General features: G+C 48.0%; 1 protein-coding gene across 2 annotated transcripts; it reads left to right on the top strand.

Moving 5' to 3' along the window:
* The first annotated feature begins 1,526 nt into the window (after nt 1-1,526).
* On the top strand, nt 1,527-24,037 carry TCEA2 (transcription elongation factor A2). 2 transcript variants are annotated; one of them, XM_082226397.1, is made up of 11 exons: nt 1,527-1,704; nt 4,561-4,704; nt 6,597-6,659; nt 7,723-7,828; nt 8,522-8,612; nt 17,628-17,761; nt 18,111-18,167; nt 19,555-19,709; nt 21,865-22,011; nt 22,505-22,576; nt 23,714-24,037. In XM_082226397.1, the coding sequence occupies exons 1-11, from the start codon at nt 1,636-1,638 to the stop codon at nt 23,720-23,722; spliced, it is 1,047 nt and encodes a 348-aa protein (XP_082082523.1). In that variant the 5' UTR covers nt 1,527-1,635; the 3' UTR covers nt 23,723-24,037. The 2 variants fall into 2 exon arrangements, with proteins under 2 accessions (XP_082082523.1, XP_082082524.1); XM_082226398.1 differs by lacking the exon at nt 4,561-4,704 and having other exon boundaries at nt 1,531-1,704.
* Nucleotides 24,038-25,417: the final 1,380 nt, after the last annotated feature.

Here is a 25,417-nt window from a genome sequence, read left to right as displayed (position 1 = left end):
CTGAAAAACCCGCTTAACAGCTGATCACGGAAAGCCGCTAGACCGCTGTAGCGCTAATCAATGGGCTTGCTTCGCAAGACGAAAAAAACGCTAGACGATGAGAATCGCGGAACGGATTCTTTTCGTCTTGCGAGGCACCACTGTATGAGCTTTCGTGTGCATGCACACTTCTTCATATACACTGAAACAGAAGTTGCCAGATCCTTCTATATAGTGAGAAGGTGGGGAGGGGTATTACTCAGAAGGGTGGTGGGAATGGGAGATTGGCAGATAGCTGAGATGAGCCTGTTGACGACTCTTAACGACTGCAATAGGTCTTACAGGAAAAGGCAAGGGGTGAGAAGGTGAAAAATGGCTTAGTCATGTATAATGTGATAAGAATCCAATGTCTCTGTTCAGACCAGGTCTCTCCATGGTTTTAAGTTTGGTAATGAGTTGCAATTCAGCAGCTTCTCTTTCCAGTCTATTTCTGAAATTCCTTTGTAGTAAAACAGCTACTTTGAGATCTTGTATAGAATGTCCTGGGAGATTGAAGTGTTCTCCTACTGGTTTCTCTGTTTTGTAAGAATGGAGGATATATGCCTTCTTGGCGTTCTGCCGATTTTAATTTTCTGAATGTCTTAATAGAGTTTTACTAATCATATTATTATTATTATTTGAATTTATATACCGCCCTACACCCAGAGCTCTCAGGGCAGTTCACAAAGAAAGATATATATGAGCATATAGACAGTAAGGGTGGTGGCAGGATGCCAAAGGTGAACTTATTTTTGGAAACAAGTTCTTGAGATTATTAGAAATACAACGCTTATCTATTAGTTATAGAAAAGAAGAGGTTAGTATTCCCTTCGATAAAGATGGGAGATCTCCCAGTGGCTTGTAATACATGCACATGATTAAGGCATTGCCACCTAATTTGTGGTCTTACAAGCGGTATCTACATTTTACGAAACGAAATAAAAAACCCCGTCAGGTTGAGCGGCCCTCGACCACCTTTTCCTGAGCGCTATTCTTTTATATCCGTGCTTTTCTTTCATGCCTTTTCGTGTTTTCTTTTGTGGGCCGAGTTTCACGTTTTTCTCTCCTCACGGACGCTTCGTTCCCATATCCCCTCCCCCCCCGGTGCTTCTTCTTTCCCCCTTTTTGTTAAATAAATAATAATTTTATTGGTTGTGCTATAACATGGTAGAAAGCCACACAACGTACATTAAACACAGCAGCGCCGTCCTCTTCGCCCGAAATATTTCTATCTAGTATTCCCCTCACAACCCGCTCGGAGCTGTAGCTGTGCCGAGGCGTTTGATGGGGCTTGTAGTCCTCCTCTCAGCCGCAGACCACGGGGGAGAGCCCTGCGCTCAACTACAACTCCCACAATGCTTCACGGACCAAAACAGTGCCGCGCGCGCTGGCTTCTGGGAGCGGTAGTGTAGCCGGCGCGCGCCCAGCCATGCTCTTGAAGCGGCCCGTGGGGCGCGACGGGACTACGTCTCCCGTCGTGCCCCGGGCCGGCGCGCACGGCGGAATCAGGCGGCGGCGTGCGAGCTCGTCGGCTCCTCACCGCGGCCCGCCGGACTGCGGCACGGCTCCCTCAGCCGCATCGCGACGCGCCCTAGGCGAGCCGAGCAGCCGGCGGCCATGGGCGGGGAGGAGGAGGTCGTGCGCATCGCCAAGCGGCTGGACAAGATGGTCGCCAAGAAAAGCGCGGTGAGTGAGCCTCTTTTGGCGCTGACTGAAAGATTCCCCCCCCAAAGACACACACACACACACACAGCGTCGTGGCCCCGCCCCTCGGTGGGTCGCGCGCGCGCGCGCTCCCGTTGCCTTTTTCAAAAAAGCCCCGCCTTTCGCCTCAGCTTCCTCAGGTAACGGCTGTCTCCCCCCCTCCGTTTTTTCGTTTTGACCAGGGAGCGGGCGCCCTGCCCCCCCCGCCTTGGTCTCCATGGCGACCGACCGCCCGCGTCTCGTGAAGCATTGGCCCCGCCCACCAGTCTGCATTCCCATCCCTCAGCTTTTTAACCCCGCCCACAACGTCCCCCTCGCCGTCCTGAGGGAGTTAGCCCCGCCCACCCCGTGGAGACGTGGCCCCGCCCATCTCGCCTCCCCGACGCTCCCTCGCTTGCTTCTTCCCAGCCTTTAGCTCCGCCCCGCCGGCCGAAGCCCGCCTCGCCATTTGCCCCTCTTCAGGTACTGAAGGCTCCGCCCACCGCTCCCCGGCAGTTGGCTCCGCCCTCGCGCCCGCCTACTGCTCTGCATGCCGCTTTTCGCCACGCCCCCTCCCTTGGTTAGGAAGGCTTGCTCTCCCCCTCTTCCTCAATAAAGGCCTGTGCAGTGCTCATTTGCATATGCTCATTTCATTTTATGCTGGCGTATTGCATTTGTATCCTGCCCATCCTTGGCTGTTGTGCAACTTTTCCTCCTTGCGATAACCCTGCGAGGTAGACGAAACAAGACAAAATAAATAAAATAAAATAATTTTAAAATTCCTTCCAGTAGCACCATAGAGACCAACTAAGTTAGTTATTGGTATGAGCTTTTGTGTGCATGCACACATCTTCAGATACATGCACACGGAAGCTCATACCAATACAGTGGTGCCCCGCAAGACGAATGCCTCGCAAGACGGAAAACTCGCTAGACAAAAGAGTTTTACGTTTTGGAGGTGCTTCGCAAAACGAATCTCCTATGGGCTTGCTTCGCAAGACGAAAATGTCTTGCGAGTTCCTGCAGGTTTTTTTTCCCTTTCCCCCCCTTTTTCTAAGCCGCTAAGCCGCTTATCAGCTGATCCGATAAACCGCTAAAAGCCGCTAATAGCGCTAATCCGCTAATCCATCAATGGGCTTGCTTCGCAAGACGAAAAAACCGCTAGACGAAGAGAATCACAGAACGGATTCTTTTCGTCTTGCGAGGCACTACTGTAACTAACTTAGTTGGTCTCTAAGGTACTATTAAAAGGGACGCGGGTGGCGCTGTGGGTAAAAGCCTCAGCGCCTAGGGCTTGCCGATCGAAAGGTCGGCGGTTCGAATCCCCGCGGCGGGGTGCGCTCCCGTTGTTAGGTCCCAGCGCCTGCCAACCTAGCAGTTCGAAAGCACCCCCGGGTGCAAGTAGATAAATAGGTACCGCTTACCAGCGGGAAGGTAAACGGCGTTCCGTGTGCTGCGCTGGCTCGCCAGATGCAGCTTTGTCACGCTGGCCACGTGACCCGGAAGTGTCTCCGGACAGCGCTGGCCCCCGGCCTATAGATGTGAGATGGGCGCACAAACGCCAGAGTCTGTCAAGACTGGCCCGTTCGGGCAGGGGTACCTTTACCTTTACCTTTAAGGTGCTATTGGAAGGGATTTTATTTTATTTTATTTTGACTATGGCAGACCAACATGGCTACCTACCTGTTACTAGAACCCTGTGGGGCAGGTCAGGCTAAGAGAGAGAGGTCAGGCAGTGTGGGCTGTACCACTTCAGTCGTGTGGAGGGGGGTTGGCTCCTGAGATGGTACACTCTACCAGTACAAACATAAATTAATTTGTATAGCCAGTGCTAGGATTTGCTTATGTGTAAGTTTTAAGCGGAGGGCGTTTTTATAGGTGAGCTTTCACTGAGGTGAGCGCCCCCGCAGCTGAAGTGGTACAGCCCACACTGTCTGACCTCTCTCTCTTAGCCTGACCTACCTCGCAGAGTTCTAGTAACAGGTAGGTAGCCATGTTGGTCTGCCATAGTCGAAATAAGCTCCTGTAAGCGCCACCTAGAAAAACCCACCCCCTTTTACTTTTCAAGGTTCCTGATGTTGGGAGAGTGCCTGAGGCCCCTATGCACTGCAGTCATACCTCAGGTTAAATGTGCTTCAGGTTGAGCGTTTTCAAGTTATGCTGCGCGGCGACCCGGAAATAATGGAGTGCGTTACTTCTGGGTTTCGCTGCTCACGCATGCACAGATGCTCAAAATGACGTCACATGCATGCAAGCGGCAAAGCGCGACCCGCAGATGCGCAATTGCATCTTACGTTCTACTCAGAATGCAAACAGGATCCGTTCCGGAGTGTTACCACTGTACTTTTCAAAAAGGAGACAGCGCTATCCTCTAGTGCTCATGGACTACAATTCCCATCATCCCTGGCCACTGACTGTGCTGGTTGGGCAGATGTGAACTGTAGTCTCAGGACATGTCAAGGGGCCACAGGCTCCTCTTGTTGATTTAAAGCAGTACATACAGGGTGAGGGCTGCTGCGCCTGCTCTCATCGCCTCTGCAATCCCACTTCTTCACCTTGTAGTGCACAATCCTGCTTGTAAAGAGAGAAAGAATACACAGATCTCTTACAGCCCTTTAATTCATGCCTTGAAGCAGAGACTGACTTTCAGGTACAGACTGAAAAAGATTTGTGCGTATGATGCGCTTTCTGAAATAAGACCTGTACGTCTTCATAGATGAGTAATGGCAGATGGAGCTGCCTGAGGTAAGTCACCTTAATCCATACATGCCCATCTCTGGACACCAACATTTCTCTGTTATCGGCAGTTGTTTTCCACTTGAACCCATTCTTCAAGCAATAAGGCATATTTTTTAGCAGGTTTGGCAAAGAACTGTTTCTAGATGTCAGGGGCTACATCTGGGTGTCTTGACTCCAGGCTGTGGGATTGATTGGACAGCACTGCTCATTCCAAAGTTGGTGGATTTGTACAGTTGGCAGTCATTTGTGAATGAGAGAAGAAACGTGAGTAGCAGTATAGATTTGGCGGTGAGTGTAGGTGCTTCAAATGTGCTCTAGCTTTTTCTTAAAACAGCCAGACAAGGGTTGTGGAGCCTTTTTTTCTGTTGGCGCCCCTAGACCCTCAAGGTAACATGTGGCGGGCTGGGCAGGAAAGGACTGAAGCCAGGACCCAGAACTAAAAGTGGACAGGACACCCCATTTTCTCTTGTCCAGTTCCTCTGGGTGCCCCACTTTTTAGAATTCCCTTCCTTTCCATGTAGAGAGCAGAATGCAGATCCCCCCCCCTAGACTTTATACAAGGAATGCGTACTGTTCCAGCACTAATTGTTCCCAGTCTTTCCCGCCTCCTTGAGAGCAGCAGAGAGTCCTCCTCCTGTCTTTGTAGCAATCAGACTGAGTTGTTTTTGTTTGGCTTAGTTTATTTAAACGGTTTTCATATACCACTCTTCATCAGGCTTGATTCAAGGGCAGTGTACAAAATAAACGTTTTAAACTATTAAATACAAACAGTCACAATAAGTTTTCATTTTCTTGCAATACATGTTGTATTTCGCAAAGATGCTCAAAATAGCATATGGGCTCCAATATATCTTTCACTGGCCTAATTTCTGTGGCCAAAAAAAGCCTTTGCCTTTTGGATTGCCTTATGTGGGGTCAGAATGGCCCATGGTGAAGGGATAAAGCCAATTCTTGGATATTACTGTTATCTTGGCCATACTGCTATTCAAAGAAGCGATTAAAAACCCTTCAGTGAAAGCAGAAATTGGCCCTCCCTGTGTTTTTTCTGGGAGGCCTGGCTCGAATGGATTTTCAGAAAGCTGAAAATGGACTGAGCTTTGTTAAAGAGCAGATTGTTTATTCTGGATATTGCTGTAGTTCCTGGGCCTTGCAGCTTTGCTCAGATTGAGCTCTCCATGGCCTCTTTCCTTGTCAGATTGTTCTGGCGATTGCATCCCTTTCAGAGATGAAACAGACCCTCTTTATGGAGAGTAAGAGATCAAAAGGCAGTGAGTATGTCGGGTTAGGCCTCTTTCTCTGCCTTTGCAGTTGATCACTAGAGAGCTTGCTTTTTCTAGGGGTCCAGAATATTTACTCTTTGAACTAAGCAAGTCATTCCCTGTCTGATGGAATGGGCAGAGGAGCTGCTGATAGATTCCAGGCTGATGTGTGTCTGGTTAGCACTGCAAAAAAAATCAGCCTGTGCAGAGTCCTTCATCAATTGAAAGGCGGAGGAACAGATTCAAGGGTACCAGGTGCCACTGCTTTATTAAAGATCATTAAAAACCTCTGGTTTTATTTAACCTCATTTTCTAAATTTCTATAAATCATCTGAGGGCTTTTGTTTTTTTTAATTCCCTGCAGCCCCGCCAGCTCATGAAGTGTGTTTTGTTTGGTATTTGTGAACCCCCACCCTGCCCTTTTTGTGGATCCAGCCTTCCATTTGGCTGGCATTGGTGATTCTCTCCTCATCCAGACAGATGCAAAAGTCTTTGGGTTTGGAAACTCCAGCTTGTTTTGCTGGTGCAGAAATATTTTCTAAATTATATACATGTAATGAATATCTCAAACATGCTTTTCTCCTACACTGCAATTGCTGCATTTTCAGCCGCATACTGATCTATGCCAGAGTGAAAATCCCCTCACAGTGGAAAAAGTTGGAATCTATCTTGATTTGTGAAATGTTACACAGTTTACAGCTGCAGTCATCTGCAACAAAAATTGCTGGTTCGGCTGGGGATCTTTCTTTTCGAGAAAGGATTTTAGACGCAACTGACCTGTTTGAGGAATTCCGTTCTTAATTTGCTGTGCCTGTTATCTGATGATCACATAGAATCAATTTGGACTTAATTTGCTTGTCAGTTTCTGTTAATTTGTTGAATTCCTTTTCCTTCCAGGAAGGGGCAATGGATTTGCTGAAGGAGCTGAAAAGCATGCCAATAACTCTGGATTTGCTGCAGGTAATTCATGCTGATGGATGCCATTTGTCTTTTACCCTGCTGCCAGCGTGAATTCTCCCTCTACACCTGCTAGTCTGTTTCATGTAGGCTGCACGGTCACATATTGGAATACCATAGCTCAGTAGTAGAGCAGGCAGACAATCCCAAGTTCACGCAGTCCCATCTACAGGTGTGTGACCCAGGGGCCTAATATGCCCCCCCCAAGATCCTCTCCCAATTTTGGTAGATCCAACAAAAAGAAAAAATATGTAGACATTGGATTTAGTGAGTTAGGAGGAGACCATGACCCCCCCCCCCGTTGCTCAACAAAGGTCAGCTGAGGAGAAGCGGGAGGCTCTGACATGATACCCCTGGGTGGTTGGCTACTGGCGACTGCATCCCTTGGGCAAAAAAAAGGGTGGCAATCTCTGTGTTTGGTAGCCGAACTGATAATACAACCTGCCTTTGTGGATCAGACCAGGCCCATCTAATCCACCCACGCGGCATGAGAGTGGCTGCCACCCCCAACAGCAGCAGTCTCTCAGAATCCTACTTCTGATCATGGAGACTGTCCTTGTGTCTGCTATGCCTAGAAGCCAATACTAGACTTCTCTTTTTTCCTGAGCCGTAGAGAAAAAAAGTTCCATCTCCTAGTTTTCATCCTGTGGCCATGAATTCCTTAACTGAACTAGAAATTGCACGAAGGAGTGCTTATTTTCTTTTGTCCCGACCCTGCTGCTTATCAGTTCCTTTGCATGACGCTCTGGGCTCTAGTGTTTGGACTATGCCGTACAGTGTCCTGTCTCTAGTTCTAAGAAGTCCTTGATGTCCCAGAGCCATGGAGAACAAAATCAAGGTCCTGTGTGGTAAGGAGGGGAGGGGAGAATTCTTGCTGTGATGAATGATAAAAGGATTATAAAGCACACAGCATTACAATTACTATTTCATGGAGTAAAGCTAGTGCAACCCTTTCTGAGATTTGGTCTTAGCTTTAATTATTGCTGCTTCGACTTGTTTGGGCCACTGGTTTCCTTGTTGTGGAGATTTCTGTCTAGCTGGTGATTTCTTCCTTCACGATCTGCAGTCCACTCGCATTGGGATGTCCGTGAATGCACTCCGGAAGCAAAGCACAGACGAAGATGTGATCGCGCTTGCCAAATCTCTTATCAAGGCCTGGAAGAAACTCCTTGGTGAGGGACTAAGCATGTTTGGATAGATTCTCAAGAACGTAAGATAATCCCTCCTAGACTGGAGCAAGGATTTGTCTACCCCAGTTATCTGTGGCTATTAGTGGTCAATCAGCTGCCAGGGGGGGGGGAGCAACAGCCCACTCCTCTCTCTCCTTTTTTTGCTTGTACCCATGTTTGGTTTTCAGAGGCTCATAGGTTGCTGAAATGAGCATGTAGGTGAGGATTGGGGCTTCCTTTGCCTGCTTTAGTGACAAAACTACCTTTGTGCCTGCAGCAAAAGCAGTGGGAAAGCTGAGAGAACACAATTGTGCTAGTTGAGTGTGCAAGCTGAGTCACAGCATTTGCCCTGCTCCTAAAATTTAAAGCTGTTTTCTGAGTGTGCCATCTCGTGAGGAAACGTGGGAGCTGAGGTCTTAGCGGCTGCTTTGTGTGGCAGGGTCATGTGACAGATGACCGGTCCTGGAGCAAAAGGGGAAGGGCCATCTGATTCGTGGCCACATCAAGTAGTCACACTGTCCTAGGAACAGTTGCTTTAGAACTTTATAGGACCGGGCCACTAAAGAAGCTCACTTAAGGGTGATCAAATGCCAGCAGCCTTGGGCATATGCCCTGCAGAGAAGATTGCAGCTCCTCTTGATTTAACTTTTTCTACTTCTTGCTTCCTTTGCCATTGCTCTTTTCCCCCGCATTCAGATGCCTCAGAGGATAAGAGTGACGAGAAGAAAAAGAATTCCTCCTTGCCAACTTCCTCCTCAAAGGAGAGTGGCGACTCGAGAGACCAAAGGTAATAATGTTTCCCGTTAGCCAGAGGTGGCACTTTTGCACATCGTATTCCTCTTCCCGCCCCTAACGTTCTTCCATTTTTGGTATTAATTTTGATTTCTTTACTTTGCCTGTTGGAATGGGAAACTTTTTGATCTTGGTATAGTCAAATTAAGGCTACCCTTAATTCATGATGGTGAGGAATAGAAAATAGTGGTTGCAGATAGAACTATCAGTGTGGTATCATGTTGTGTTTTTTAAAAAAATGCTATAGTTGTAAATGGAGAAAAAATAAATGTCTACAAAACACAGTGGCTTTTGTGAGTTTATTTTGATTACCATTGTTTATTATTTGATTCACCTTCATTCCTCCTTTATTCTCTCTCATGCTCATCCTTTATTAATAAAAACATCACTTCCGTTTTTGTTGATTTATTTTGTGTTTGGGTTCTGCCCCCCTCCCCCACGTATTAACCTGTACTCTCCTCCCTCCCCCAAGTGCACTTACCCAGCGGGGTGGCTGTGTTAGGCTGTTGCAGCTTAAGCAACAGAATGCTTTTTGGCACTGTAAAGTCTAAGAAATTTTATTATGGCATGAGCTTTCATGGACTACAATTCACTTCAGCAGATGTGTGCGTATAATATACAGTGGTGCCTCGCAAGACGAAATTAATCCGTTCCACGAGTCTCTTCGTCTTGCGGTTTTTTCGTCTTGCGTAGCACGGCTATTAGCGGCTTAGCGGCTTTAAGAAAAAGGAACAAACTCGCAAGAACTCGCAAGACGTTTTGTCTTGCGAAGCAAGCCCATAGGGAAATTCGTCTTGCGGTACGACTCAAAAAACGGAAAACTCTTTCGTCTTGTGCATTTTTCGTCTTGCGAGGCATTCGTCTTGTGAGGTACCACTGTATATATTATAAAATAAAAATATGCATGAATATTTGTTAAGTCTTTAAGGTGCCAAAAGACTCTTTCCTGTTTTCACTTTCCACTTAGTTTTGACACCAAAAGAGAAGTTGTCCTTTTTTCCTCAGCTGCAGCAGAACAATGGGACAAAATTCTATTTAAATAGAAAGTGTATGTCATGCAACAATCCCGCAACTTCTCAGCTCCAGGTTATGTTGATACCATTCTTCTCCAGACTGTTAATAGCAATCTGCCCTGTGGCCCCTGGATCAGGGTGATTTGCCCTGCCCCAGGAGCCCCCCACCCTAGAATCACCCCCAAGCAATTCAGGGATGGGGGCGGGACTCTGGGTTTTTAATCTCATAAGAAACCTTTTAAAAGATTGGTGGCGCATGGCTCTGTACAGGACTTGATCTGGGAGGATCAGACCCTACCCTTCACAGCTGTTAAACGGGAGTATCCGATTCTGTGTGGTGCTGCTGGTTCATAAGCTGCTTTCCCACAGGAAAGCCTTTTGCTAAGCAGCACCTGAACCCCACAGGATCTATGCCTCCATTCAACAACTGTTGAACTGAGGCATTGACCTTGCATAGGTGGGGATGCGGTCATGTCAGGTAGGAAGAAGAGCTGTGGTGCTGGGACCACCTTAACCAGCGTAGGTCCTGGCCTCTTTCATGTGGCCTTGTTCCCAACCTGCCTGTTCCTCCTCCCTGAGGTCTTCTCCCCTGCCAACCACAGATCACTCTGGGCCAATCCAACCTGACCTGTGGAAATTGTGGCTGTCTTTACATGACTTTTCCAGCGCCTAAGGACGGACACCTATGCCTGATTTGACTCTGGCCTCCTTCGAATCCAGCACACAGCCCTAATAGCCAGGGGTCGGAAATGACCAGCCCTCCATGTGAGGCCCATTCTCTTTTGCAGTAAGGGGTGATGTGTTTCTTCCTGGACAGAAGACGTGCGGCCTTCAGAGCTACTGGCGGTTGCTTCCTCATTGGGTGCCTTCTGTAAACCTCTCTGGATTTTGACCTTTTACCTGACACTGATTTTATAGCTTAAGACTGTTCTCCACAGTGACAGGGGGCAGAACCTTAATTTTGTTTAACCGGGAAGGAAAGAAGTTTCCTAGTTTGTCGGGTTGGGAAATATGCAGAGGATGTCTAGGCTAGGTTCATACTGGTAGACATCAGCTGTAGAAGGACATGACTCTCATGAGGTTTGAGCATGCCCAACTATCTCAGTGTAAGTAACCCACCCTTTTCCGAATTGTGTTGGTGAGGTTGAAATGGTCAGAACCATAGGGGCAGCCACTTCACTGAACTAGCCTCATTGAACTAAGTTCCTATGTTGGTCCATAGGGTAGCAGCACTCTCAGTACTTGCACCTATCATTCAGGCTTTAGCCTTTACTTGCTTGCCTTCTTCAGGGGAATATTGTCACCGGGCTTTCTTGAGACAAAATGCAACTGTGTGTTTTGAGTTTTCCTCTGTCCCACTTACTTTAATTTAAAACAACAGCTCCTCCAAACGCCAGTGAATGCCGATTCCCATGTGCATTGAAGTGTTGGGAAATGTTTGTTTAAAACTTGCACGCTGTAAAATCAAGGAAAAAAAGACATTGTTTCTGTTGGCTGTGATCGAGCTATGGGACTGAAAGCTCCATCTGCTACTCTGTATAGCTGCCACCTTCCAATCAAATGAGGATCAGGGTGCCATAAATGGAGAGTAGGCCTGGGCGATGTATTGGACTGGTTTGAGGGCCAGAGTTCAATGGCGCTGGTGAAACCACCGTCGCTCCCAGGTCCCTCCACTGCCAGCGCCTGGAGGTGAAACTGCCGCCACTCCTGCCGAGGGAGTTGAGGTGGTTTCACCCTGGCGTCTCACAGGCTCTGGGGCTGACGCAGCTTGTTCCTCCCTTTGCTTTTCAACATCGTGATGTGCCACTATATCGTGATGTTTGGCTGATGATAAGCACAATGTTGAAAAGCCGAAACGCCCAGCCTTGGTGGAGAGGAAGTGCAAATTAGATACCTATTTGTTGTTGTTGTTTAGTCGTTTAGTCGTGTCCGACTCTTTGTGACCCCCTGGACCAGAGCACGCCAAGCACTCCTGTCTTCCACTGCCTCCCGCACTTTGGTCAAACTCATGCTGGTAGCTTCGAGAACACTGTCCCACCATCTCGTCCTCTGTCATCCCCTTCTTGTGCCCTCAATCTTTCCCAACATCAGGGTCTTTTCCAGGGAGTCTTCTCTTCTCATGAGGTGGCCAAACTATTAGAGGCTCAGCTTTGGGAGCTGTCCTTCCAGTGAGCACTCAGGGCTGATTTCCTTCAGAATGGAGAGGTTTGATCTTCTTGCAGTCCATGGGACTCTCAAGAGTCTCCTCCAGCACCAGAATTCAAAAGCATCCATTCTTCGGCCATCAGCCTTCTTTATGGTCCAGCTCTCACTTCCATTCATCACTACTGGGAAAACCATAGCTTCAACTATATGGACCTTTGTTGGCAAGGTGATGTCTCTGCTTTTTAAGATGCTTTCTAGGTTTGTCATTGCTTTTCTCCCAAGAAGCAGGTGTCTTTTAATTTCATGGAGACCTATAGAGCAGCTCAATTGAACAATGGCCAAAATAAAAGGTGGGTGGAAAAACCCAGGGTCATTCACTGGTCTGATCAAGCCCTGACCGACTACCAAATAAACTGGTTGAAGAGCCGCACCCATCCACTGTGTCTTGGCATAAAGAAAAGTGTAGTGAGACATTTGTAACTGCTTGCGATGTAGGCAGATCAATTCTGCACCCTGCCCAGATCATTATGGATGGTCCAACCAAACTACACAGGCTTTCAATGCAGCAGCGTTCTTCTGACCAGGTTGGAATGCTGGCTTTATGAGTAGGCTGGCAGTCCTTGGGAAGCAACAAAAGTTTTCACACTCGGAGCTGGAGTACCAGTCCTACACTTGCCCAAATCCAGTGACAGCCATTCATGTGTAGCTTCCTTGAGCATAAAAAAATTCCTTCCAGTAGCACCTTAAAGACCAACTAAGTTAGTTCTTGGTATGAGCTTTCGTGTGCATGCACACTTCTTCAGATACACTGAAACAGAAGTTGCCAGATCCTTCTATATAGTGAGAAGGTGGGGAGGGGTATTACTCAGAAGGGTGGTGGGAATGGGAGATTGGCAGATAGCTGAGATGAGCCTGTTGACGACTCTTAAACGACTGCAATAGGTCTTACAGGAAAAGGCAAAGGGGTGAGAAGGTGAAAAATGGCTTAGTCATGTATAATGAGATAAGAATCCAATGTCTTTGTTCAAACCAGGTCTCTCCATGGTTTTAAGTTTGGTAATGAGTTGCAATTCAGCAGCTTCTCTTTCCAGTCTATTTCTGAAATTCCTTTGTAGTAAAACGGCTACTTTGAGATCTTGTATAGAATGTCCTGGGCATATCATTTTATGGACATTCAAACAGCAGTGCTGACTTGAGTTAGCAGAAGGTGGCAAGATGTTGTAATAAGCATTTATAGGTTCCAGCCAAGCTGTTGGAATGGCTCCAGGGAAAGCGATGTGGAAATTGCTGCTTTTGGGTGGCCGTAATCTGGGACCTGACATTCCCATTGGGAGATCTGTTGCAGCCTTTTCTTACAGCTGCCCGGCAATTGCTTTCAAAGCACATGGATTGTGGTTCAGCCCCCGAAACAATCTCTGTATAACTTCGTTATCTCAGCATGGGGCCATGGATTACAGAGAGATTACAGTGGGGCATAGGAGAAAGTGGAGGCTTTTTTTGCATACGGGGAGATTGTAGTGATGTCCCCTGCACATTTTATTTAGAAAGTTACATATTTCTTAACATTTCTGGCAAACATTCCTAAGCAGTTTACGGAAATCAGAAGATACTGTGAATAAAATTGGAAATACTGCAAATATAGGTCAGAATACCATAGATATATTGTAAAAGTGCCATCTTTTAAAACTGCTAGTCAACAAACAGAGAAGGATAACTCTCTCAAGTATCCAAACCGGTCTCTGTAACAAATTGTGTTTTTTTAGGTTTGTGCAAGATATCCAACAGATGGATTTTCTAAGGTATCTATTGAGAGATTATTGCAGAGGGTTGATGCTGTGACTGAAAAGTCCTGGTTTCTAGAGATGGCAGTCCACTAGTCACAGTATGTTGGTTGTTCCTCTAAATTACCCATTCACTGGGAAGAAAGTGCTGTCAAAGAGCTTAGTTTGCCCGGTGCCGATGCATCATATTTCAGTGGTGTCGCCTATGGCAGCTGCTTGCCCTCATGACTGAAGTTACTAGAGGCCTCTGTGTAGAGACATTACCCTCTACAGCAGCAGTGGGAAGCCTTGCCCACAGGCCAAATTGGGTCTGGCAGGGTTAAATTTGTAAAGCTGTTATTGCCCAAACCACATCTACCTGGCCCACACCTGACACGTGACGGCAGGTATGGTACAGGTAAAGATGTGGCTGCTAAGCAACAAGCAAGGCTTCTGACGCCACTGATCGGTGGTGGTAGCAAGCCTTGCAAGGGGGAGCTTTGGAGTTTATCGCTCATCGCAGTGCAAATTCCAGGGGGCTAAGGAGTCAAAACCTCCACACAGGCTATGTTCCTGATCAGGATTAGGCCTTTGCGCCTGCAGTTTGCTGCATTTCTGTGTTGGCTGGCGAGGTGGGAGGGAGAGAAATCCCTCTGCAACCAGCAGGAAACGGTGCAGTGGGGGTGTTCAAGGTGGGGGGAATGAGGATAAACTGTGGGCCAGTGGGAACCCTCTGAAAGCTATATCTGGCCTGCAAGCCAGATGTTGTTGTTGTTGTTTAGTCGTTTAGTCATGTCCGACTCTTCGTGACCCCCTGGACCAGAGCACGCCAGGCACTCCTGTCTTCCACTGCCTCCCGCAGTTTGGGCAAACTCATGCTAGTAGCTTCGAGAACACTGTCAAACCATTTTGTCCTCTGTTGTCCCCTTCTCCTTGTGCCCTCAATCTTTCCCAACATCAGGGTCTTTTCCAGGGAGTCTTCTCATCTCATGAGGTGGCCAAAGTCTTGGAGCCTCAGCTTCAGGATCTGTCCTTCCAGTGAGCACTCAGGGCTGATTTCCTTCAGAATGGATTGGTTTGATCTTCTTGCAGTCCATGGGACTCTCAAGACTCTCCTCCAGCACCAGATATACACTACACTAACTGACAACAGCTCTCTGCAGTTTCAGATGGGAGACCGAAACCTATCTGGAGATTTCAGAGACAGAACCTGTTGCTCTCATTTCACTGCCAAAGGTGGAACTATACGACACCAGATGAACTGTAGATTAATGCAACTGGGTAGCTCAGTTGGTTAGAACATGGTGCTGGTAATGTCAAGGTTGCAGTTTCGATCCCTGTAAGGGATAACTTGCATTTCCCTGCATTGCAGTGAGTTGGACTGGATGACCCTCAGGGTCCCTTCCAACTCTCATGATTATAGGATGGGAGCTAATGTTGATGCCACAAGGAAACAAGCATATCAGGGGTGTTCTAAATCTCATCCTGGGTGCCGTGAAAGTGTGGGAGGGGGTCCCCAGATTGGGAGCTCTTGACATGGTTTGCAAGAGGGATAAATGCTTACAGACCTTTGTTCACGTTCCTGCTTTCTGTGGGAATGAAACAAAGCAAAAATGGCTATAGCAGAAGTGGGCGAGGGAATTGCAGAGCATACCTGCCAAGGAGACACCTCTGATTTCATACTGGGAATTGGTTTGATGAGCATGCAGAGGACTCTGCAATCCCCTCCGTAGACCTGCTCAGTGCTCCACTTCCCAAGACTTCCTGAGAAAAAAGTAATTAAGTCACTTTAAAAGCTGTAGTGTTCATATACCAATAGGGCAGAATCCAGCGTTGCACAAGCGGACTTCTGCTTGTTTAACAGGAACTCGCTTTCCTCTTTCCCTCCTACAGTTCCCCCCACCCTGTGCACCCCCAAAATTGCTCAGTGGGAGTCTCTAGATTCTCCAGATCTAATTTAAGGGCACAGGAGGAACTGCATGGGGAAGGTGATGTGCTGTTGCGCAGCCGGAAAGCTGTTCTGTTTGTGCACGGAAAGCTTCAGTGCAAGCCATACAGTTGGCTGGAAGGGACCTCTAAGCCCCTTGTCATTTTAGCAGCATGCCATGAACCTGGCCACCCCCCAAGAATTCCTGGGAATAGTTTGAAGAGGGTGCAGAAACTCAGCAATCCCATCCCTAACCCTGGGGTACCCCCTTCCCCACATGGCCACCCATGCTTTTCTTAAAAAAACTGTGTGTGTGTGTAATAATTATTGTTGGGAGCTGCCAAGAGTGGCTGGGGCCACCCAGTTAAGATGGACGTTCTATAAATAATAAAATTATTTTTAGAAATATGCTTCACACTGTTTCCAGTACACCTGATCATGATTGAAAATGCTCAATTGAGTATAAGCTCTAGGCAGAAAGATTCCTCACCCTTGATCTAGATAAAATCATTGAAAGTGATTATTAGGAGATTTGGGGTGAATGCCATCAGCAATATTTTTCTGAAATGTCTGAATCAGGAGATAGTGTGCACGTTCTGAACTGGTTCCAGTTCCAGAAATGCGGGATGTTGGCTACCTTGTAATATTGTTCTATAATTATGCTACAGTGGTGCCCCACAAGACGAACGCCTCGCGAGACAAAAAACTCGCAAAACGAAAGGTTTTTTCGTTTTCGAGTTGTTTCGCAAGACGAATTTCCCTATGGGCTTACTTCGCAAAATGAAGCTTGCCCTGCAAGCTCCGGGGACAGCGGGAAGCGCAGCGCGTCTTCCCCGCTGTCCCCAGACCTCTTTTGAAGCAAGGGGCGGTGGGGAGAAGCGATCTTCTCTGCGCCACCCCTTGCTTCAAAAGAGGTCCGGGGACAGCGGGAAGCGCAGCGCTTCTTCCCCGCTGTCCCCAGACCTCTTTTGAAGCAAGGGGCGGTGGGGAGAAGCGATCTTCTCTGCGCCGCCCCTTCCTTCAAAAGAGGTCTGGGGACAGCGGGGAAGATGCGCTGCGCTTGCCGCTGTCCCTGGACCTCTTTTGAAGCAAGGGGCGGTGCGGAGAAGATCGCTTCTCCCCGTTGCCAGCCCCGCAAGCTCCGGGGACAAGCTCCTTTTGAACCAAGGGGCGGCAAGGGGGAGAAGCGATCTCCTCCTCTACGCCCCTTGCTTCCAAAGAGGGGACAGAGCAGTGCTTCCCCTCTGTCCCCAGATGGTCTCCATAGGAACACATTGATTGATTTTCAATGTATTCCTATGGGAAACCGTGCTTCGCAAGACGAAAAACTCGCAAGAAGAACAAACTTGCGGAACGAATTAATTTCGTCTTGCGAGGCACCCCTGTACCTTTGTGCTGTGCCTGGAAGTACAGTTAGTGCAACCCAAATTTAGAGGCTAGAATGGACATCACAACTATAAAGGAACTCGGCAGTTGTTTGACCAGTGGATGCGGGCAAAAGCTTAACAGCTAAGAAACTCTACATCTATTTGCACTGGTTTCTCAAGGTTTTGGATTGTTCGAAGCTTGTGTGAACTGATTTATGGAACTCAAAATCAGCCTTTGCCAAGCCAGTGCTATAGCTCCCATCAGCCCCAGTCAGGGAGATGCAATCCAAATCAGTTGGATGGTTCAAGGACGTCAAAGGCTGGTTTGAATTCTCACTCAAAGCCCCCCCCCCCTCCAACTGGGATGCGGGTGGCGCTGTGGTCTAAACCACTGAGCCTCTTGGGCTTGCTGATCAGAAGGTTGGCGGTTCGAATCCCTGTTGTTCTGTCCCAGCTCCTGCAAACCTAGCACTCCAATGCAAGTAGATAAATAGGTACCCCTGCGGCGGAAGGTAAACGGCGTTTCCGTGTGCTCTGGTTTCTGTCGCGGTGTTCTGTTGCACCAGAAGCGGTTTAGTCATGCTGGCCACATGAACCGGAAAAAGCTGTCTCTGGACAAACGCCGGGTCCCTCGGCCTGAAAGCGAGATGAGCGCTGCAACCCCATAGTCGCCTTTGACTGGGCTTAACCATCCGGGGGTCCTTTACCAGCTGCAAGCCCACCTTCCTCCTAGACTTTCACGATTTGACTTCTGCAAAATGGGCAGAGAAATTTTGACCAGCTTCATTTCTCTTCCAGCTCCGCCAAAAGGCAGGACCCGCCGAAGACCCCCACCACACCCAAGATCACCACCTTCCCACCAGTGCCTGTCACATGCGATACGGTGCGCAACAAATGCAGAGAAATGCTGACCTCCGCTCTCCAGATGGACAGTAAGGAGCAAAGGAGCAACTCCTTCCCTCACCTCTTCTCCTTTCCATCACCATTGTCTTCCTTGCATTCCTGAATCTGTGCCCTTTTCAAAAGAGCCCGTGTTTGCTGGTGTTCATAGCGAGCACTAGTAAATTCTGAGCTTTCACAGAATCGTGGAATTGGAAGGGACCCACAGGGGCCATCTAGTCCAACCCCATAAATTTGTATGTAGACAAATGGCGCTGATGGGCACATGAAATGTGAGTCTCTGGTTCAGTGCAGCGGGAACCTGGTGCCAAAGTGTGAAGGCAACAGCTTGCTTAGAGAATGTAGTCTTGGCTACCTTTCGGTTTTCTTGTTTCTTCACAGATGACTATGTGACCATCGGTGCCGACTGCCAGCAGCTTGCAGGCCAGATTGAAGAATATATCCTTGCTTTGTTTGTAGCATTGGAAAGGAGGCATAGGGGATTTCTGGGCAGCCGCTATTTCAAAGGCAAACTCCCAATCCCCACACTTTAAACTCTCTCTATGCCATGATACACTTAAAAGCAGTTTAGTAGGGCCTCCTCCCAAAGAATCCTGGGAAATGTAGTTTTTGAGGTTACCAAGAATCCCTCGCATTTAGGTAAATGGCAGAACGGCAGTGGAGCACCACAAGCCGGACACTCTGGGAGCCAGAGATAAGAATAAGTTCAGCAGGAGAGCTTAACTTGAGAGGCCAGTCATCTACAATGTAATAATAATACAGTGGACACTCGGGCTGTGAATGTGATCCATGTGGGATGCACGTTCGCAACCCGCGTCTGCGCATGCGTGGGTTGTGATTCGGCACTTTGGCACATGCGCAAAGTGCGATTTAGTGCTTCTGCACATGTGCAAAGCAGGATTTAGCGCTTCTGCACATGCACGACCGTCAAAACCCGGAAGTAACCCGTTCCGGTACTTTCGGGTTTCGGCGGTCCACAACTCCAAAAAACGTAACCTGAAGCATCTGTAACCCGAGGTATGACTGTAATAATTTGGCTCACCAAACCATTTTGATCAAGCCACACCCACCTGCCAGTCACCTGGTGTCATGTGGGCAGATCAAAAGCTGCCTGGCCTGGGGCTCTGGAAGTGCTGCAGACCCCAAGTTCAGATCCTAGACCAGCCAAACCCAAGCTCAGTGCTTCCGAAGTCTTGATGATCAGCTGGTTGGTGGCGCTGCAGAAGCATCACACACCTTCCTTCCAAAGCACAGACTGTCAGCTGATTGTTGGGACTTCACGAGGCAGTGCAGGGCTCTTAGTAAGGGGCTTGCAAAGAGGTGTGCACGACTCTTTCAAGTAACAATCAGCTGATTGTCGGGCCTCCAAAGTGCTGCGTCGCCTGCCATCATTGTAATACCAGCCGATTGACAGATGGGTAGTCAAATTTGGCTCGTGGGGGTTAGGGGAAATAAGGGTCTGAGCTGCAGGCTGGATCCTGTTCCCAGCCCCTGGGCTATGGGTTCTCTATTGCCCTGTGAAGGGTGTTGTAGTAAAGGTGCTGAGAGAGCTCCCAGAGAGGAGAATGTGGGCTAGGAAACCTCAGGAGCAGGGAATGAAGGCTTCCTGGTCACTTGGCAGTCTTCCTCCTCTTAATCTTTGAAGGTGCCTAGCAGAGGGGCTTCCAAGGTGATCTCTTCCATCCTCAGGGTCCTAGGACTCCTCTGCTGATGCAGAGCTCTCCATGATACCCAAACCTTGGTTTAGACTGTCAGGCTAACACGTTTGGAGCTGGGGCCTGGGCAAAGGCAACTTGACGGTGGTGCTCCTTAACGGCTTTTGAACTTATATACCAAGATGTCAAGAACACAGACTTGAAGTACAAGAACCGGGTCAGGAGCCGCATCTCCAACCTCAAGGACTCCAAGAATCCTGACCTCCGAAAGAATGTACTGTGTGGAGTGATCAGTGCAGAGCAAATTGCAGTGATGACCTCGGAGGTGAGATGGACGGTTGCATAGCCTGAAAAACCCCATGAGACTAGCTCCAGTCTACTAAATGGCCTGATCTTACAAAGATGCAGTTCTGTTACCAAAATTCTAAACGGCTGCTGTTGATAAGGAAGAACATACAGTGTAGGGTTAAAATTACTGTCTATAAACAGAGGGAAAAGGCCTTTGCAGAGGGGTCAAATGCTTTGGGCCAGCTCTGACATGCATCCTCAGGAGAAAATCTTAAAAGGATAAAGTATGTATTTTAAGGTGTGGGACTCAAAATTAGAGGCTCGGGCCTGGCCTTCGGCTTGGAATCAATTTGATTCCCTCCCCCCTCTTCTTTTTTCCTTTCCCCTCCTATGATGGAACTCCTATTTGGGGACTTCCCTGGCTTTTTTCTGGCCCATGTAGGACCAGTCTGGAAAGTTAGCCTTGGTGAAGACTTGACGTTTTTATCCCCCAAAAAGTTTTTGATTTGAGTTTCCATTGAAATGAGGCTGTATTTTAATATTTTGTTTTAATGATGTATTTTAACCTTGTTTTTAAGTTGCATTTCAATCAATTTGTTTTTATACCGGGTGTTAGTTGCCCTGAACCCAGTCTTGGCTGGGGAGGGCGGGGTATAAATAAAATTTATTATTATTATTATTATTATTATTATTATTATTATTGGAAGCCCTTGCAAGAACTTCTGCTAGCTCAGCCGGACTTTCCGCCTTCCTCCCTCCCCATTGCCCCCCCATTGGCTCTAGGGTGGGTGGGAAAACCCCAAAGTCACATGCAGAGGGACGAGAGGAGATGTCTCCATGAGGCAAGCAGAGATGCTGTACTGATGGGACGTTTGTAGCAGCACACTGAATTTCTCGCTCTGTATTTTATTCTCCTTTGGTTGCCTCTATACTATATTTGCCCGGGTCCAGCATCATTCTGTTTTCATTGTCCATTAAAGGCAGGCAGGGGACAGAGAAAGGGGCAGGAAGGAGGAAACTCATGTCTGCTGTAAGTGTGGGGAGGGGGTTTAAGGGAAGGCCTTGGTGGCAAGGAAGAGGGGTCTCTGTGTGTGACCATTGCCCCACTGAGAGGAAAAGTGGTTTTAAACAGCAGCAGAAGCTTGAGTAAAGCAGGGAAGGAGAGACACTGATTGGTTGTGCATGTGCATCTTAAACAATTTTAACAAGAAGAAATAGCAGTGATGGTAACAACGCAGAATCGAACACAGCAGAGCCTCTCTCAATCCCCCTTGTGCTGTACTCAAACCTTGTTTTAATCTGCCGCCTCCCACCACCACCAGTGTCTTCCAAACTCTGTTTTATTCAAGCTTCTGCTGTTGTTTAAAACTGCTGCTTTCCCCCTCTCAGTTCCTCCTCTTCCTGCTGTACCGTGGAACCAAAAAGGTTAAGATCATAGCTCTTTCAGGTGGGAGCTCATTTGCTCCACGGTTTCTGATGACCGTGTGGGACAAAAGTTCATTATAGAGTGTCTTTGAACACGTTTGGCGGAAATGCAGCTCGCTAGTGTGCAAATTGAGAAAGCCAAACTGAGCACAGGGAGAATTAGAGGTTATCCAAAACAGAAAGTTCAGAGAGAATGGAAAATCTTTAAAGAGTACCTGGAAAAACATTACAATAACAAATATCTCCTGGCAAAAATAGAATGATCCTTGTAAAACAACAAATATAATGTTTTTTGATATCTGATGAAAACAAAGAAAGCAATACAATAATTTGGAACTGTGTGTGAAAAAATAGTAGAAATAATAACACAATGAGTCTAATCGGAAATCAAATGTGTTTATTTTGTTTTGTTTCCCCTCCCCCCCTTTTCCCCCCACCCCCTTCTTCTTCTTCTTCCTCTTCTTTTTTGTGTGCCTCCTTTCTTGGTCTTTCTCTTTTTGATTTGTTAAGAGAGAGAGAAAGAGATAAAAGTGTAATATGAAAACTTCAGTAAGTTAAAAGTGATGTTGTGTAATTTTGCTATTACTATTTATACATTGTTAAAATTGGTTAATTGTAATGAATTGATGTAGCAATTACTGTGGTTTTTCCCTTTGTTATTGTTGAATTCTAAATAAAGCAGTATTCTTTAAAAAAAAAAAACAAGAGAGAGAGAGAGAGAGAGAAAGCCAAACTGAGCGGGTGCTCTTATCTTATTTCCCTGAAAGGAAATGGCCAGCAATGAGCTGAAAGAAATCCGGAAAGCCATGACGAAGGAGGCCATCCGGGAGCATCAGATGGCCAAGACGGGAGGGACCCAGACCGACCTCTTCACCTGCGGGAAGTGCAAGAAAAAGAACTGCACCTACACCCAGGTGAGACTCCAGGTGTGCACAGGGCACCCTGAAAGACCTCTCGAGGTCCTGAACACCCCCTCATTTCATGAAATCCACTGAGAGGTGAGGGTCTTCAGCTTCTCCGTGGAAGGATCAGTTCCGTCAGGATTGGGTCCAGATTTGTACCAGGCCAGTTGAGGGAAAGGACAATACAGCTGTCCGCTTCTACTGATGGAAGTGAAAGAGTTCGGGTTTTCTTCCATCCCTGGCAACATCAGGACGGGTTGTAACTGGTAGCTTTGCTACGGCCAATAGCGGAGAAGCCTTCTCACCCCTCCCCAAAATCCTCAGAACAAGTTTTTGTGGAGCTGCTGCTGGCTAGAGCACCAGTTTTCAATTCCAAAACGAGTGGCGGGCAAACAAGCGAGTGCAGATGATGGGAGGTGATGTGGAAAGACTGCTACAGGGCAAGCCTTGGAGACCAGCAGTACAGACCTCACTCACCCTCAGGCGTTTCCTTCCTTCAACACAGGTGCAAACCCGCAGTTCAGACGAGCCAATGACCACTTTTGTTGTGTGCAATGAGTGTGGGAACCGCTGGAAGGTAAGCATGCCTAACTCCCTTTATTTATTTGACCTAAGGGCAAAACCTGCAGTTCCATCACAGGGTCTTCCACCAACCTCTTCTCCGGATGAAATGCCACGTGTGAAGAATAAAACAATTCCCCGAACAACGTAGGATGAGCTCTCCAGTGTTGCTTTGTACTCCTTCAGACACTTAGAGAATATGCATAGATCATATAGCGTATTTTTTGCTCTATAAGACGCACCAGACCATAAGACTCACCTAGTTTTTGGAGGAGGAAAACAAGAAAAAAAAATATTCTGAATCTCAGAAGCCAGAACTGCAAGAGGGATCGCTGTGCAGCGAAAGCAGCGATCCCTCTTGCTGTTCTGACTTCTGGGATAGCTGCGCAGCCTGCATTCGCTCCATAAGACGCACACACATTTCCCCTTACTTTTTAGGAGGGAAAAAGTGAGTCTTATAGAGCAAAAAATACGGTAGATCTTGTTCCGTGCTGTTTGGATAATTGTTTTATAGTTCACATGCACTATTATCATCTGAATTGGATTGTTGTTTACAGATTGGCCCGTGTTTGCTGCTACGCAGTGACCCCAGCTTGTATTTTCAATAATGTTCATATTGAGACCACTTTTAATGGAGCTCCTGTGGCTCGGTCTCTTTGTTATCTTTAATTGAGGACTCTCTGCCTCTCTCTCTGTCTATAGCAGGGCTAGCCAGTGCATTGCCCTGCAGACATTGATGGACTGTTAACTCCCATCAGCCCCAGTCAGCATGGCCAGTGCTCAGGGGTGATGGGAGTTGTAGTCCAACACATGGAAGGCATCACATTGGCAGACAGAAGTGCTGTGTTCAGTCTGACCTCGGCAGGCAGCCTAAAAGGCTTATAGTCCATGACATATAATGGCTGCAATGGGATTCCAGTAGGCAGAGTGTGACTTTTTTCAATTTAAAAAACCACAACTCTCAGGCCATTCTCCCTGCCCTTTCAGCCCTCTCTGTCTTCCCAAGTTCCTTCCCTTCCTTGCCAATATTGCGCAGCAGCAAGAAAATCAATTCCGGTCATTCTGCCGAGAGCCCTCTCTGCTGCTTCTGTGTTTTGGGGTAAAATCAGAGGCATCTTGGCTGACTCTTTCCAATCCTACCAACTTCTTGCAGTTCTGCTGAGACATCCCGGACCAGGGCATCAGCTGCAGCGAACGCTCGGCCGGATCTCTGCCATACATTCCCCCAACACCGCCAGCAACTTTTGTACTGTTTTTGTCGCCAAGTTTGCTTTGTGCTCTGTACATCATCCGGGGAGAGGATGTCCCGGCTGCCTGCACACCTCTGGAAAGAGCAGCAGCCGGGGTTGGAGGCTGGGAGGGGGCCGGATGGAGAATTCTCGTGGACTTGACCACCTTTGGAGTTTCTCATCCTGAATCAGTATTTTGTGAGGGTCTGCAACAGTATTAAACATTTTTTTTTTGTTTTTTTAAAAAAGAAATTTGGCCAGGTGTCTCGTCTTGAGTGTACGATAGCTTCTTCCGACTTTCCTTTCTTGTGCCCTCTCTCGAAAGCTGAAACGAACGTCTGCCTCACTCTGTTAGCACAGAGGCAGGAGAAGGGAAGCCAAATTAGCAGCCACTGCAACCGAAGAATAAAATTCTATGGGCAATTCTTAGTCAAGACACCTCCGCACGCTTGCCAGACCGCAACCCATAAGGAGTTCCTTTTGGGGTGGGGGTGACAATGAAACCAGTTTCAAAGCAGATCTTCTCCCAGAACCAGGCTGTACAGCAAGACACCTCAGAAGAGGTGTTGCAAAGGAAAGGTGTGTGAGGGGGATGGATTCAGAGCAACAAAGCACACTGAATAAGAACCTCATGAGGACTACCTCCATTAGGAAGCGCTTGGCACTGGAAAGGGGGTAAAGGTCAGGCTTCGTTCTCGTGCTTTGCCCTCCAACTTCCTGGTTGTCCATTTGATGCCACGCACCGAGCCTTTTAGGGTTTATCTCCACTACACATTTATAATAGTCATGGCTCCTCCTCGCAAAGAAATCTGGGAATTGACATTTGCCAGGGGTGCTGAGAACTCTGCCTCGAGATTCCCTCGCCTTCCTTAGCGGGTAGCAACGTTGCTGGCCTCTGAGCATCAGAGTCCCTCCTGCCCTCTGCCGGCCACCCACACAGGAAGATCTGGGGAGAGGTGGGGCCCATCTTCAAGTTGGGCTCTTGTGGGGTGTCTGCGGGGGGGGGGGAGGGTGCCGGCCCACTGGGTGCATGTCAGAAAGGAGAGCACGCTCGCTGCAGAATGGAGCGAACGACCTGGCCAGCAGATGCAAACGCGGAAGGGTTAAGAAAAGAAGAATCTGCTGGCGTACGTGAGGTTGGGCACGCAACGGCCACTGGGGGAAAGGCCCAGTGGGTCTCTGGCAAGGGGAAGGTTTTGCGCTCAAGGCATTTCAAGTGGGGGGGAAGGAGGGGGGAAGGCCATGGCTGGCTTGGGCTTTTAGCACCCACTTCAATCCCAGGAGAAGCTTTTGAATCGGGACTTTGCACCATCACTCCCAGGCAGGGTAGGGCAGCAACTGTGAGCAAGAGAAGTGCAGGGAGACCACACAGCTTTTGGCAAAGGCAGATTGGCTTGCATCTCCTGCCCTTCGCTGCACGTGTGCCTGCTCTCCCCACCATGTATGTTCCATGTACAGTTGCGAAGGAACAAAGTACAGTCATGCCTCGGGTTAAATATGCTTCAAGTTGAGCATTTTCAGGTTACGCTTCGCGGCGACCCGGAAGTAACGAAACGCGTTACTTCCAGGTTTCGCTGCTCGCGCATGCGCTGACGCTCAAAATGACGCAGGTTGCGTTCGCTTCAGGA

This window comes from Podarcis vaucheri (genome assembly GCF_965113315.1).
Source record: "Podarcis vaucheri genome assembly, chromosome: 6".
NCBI lineage: Eukaryota > Metazoa > Chordata > Lepidosauria > Squamata > Lacertidae > Podarcis > Podarcis vaucheri.
The sequence above is the reverse complement of the archived record's forward strand: the minus strand, read 5'-3'. Positions and strand labels throughout refer to the sequence as shown.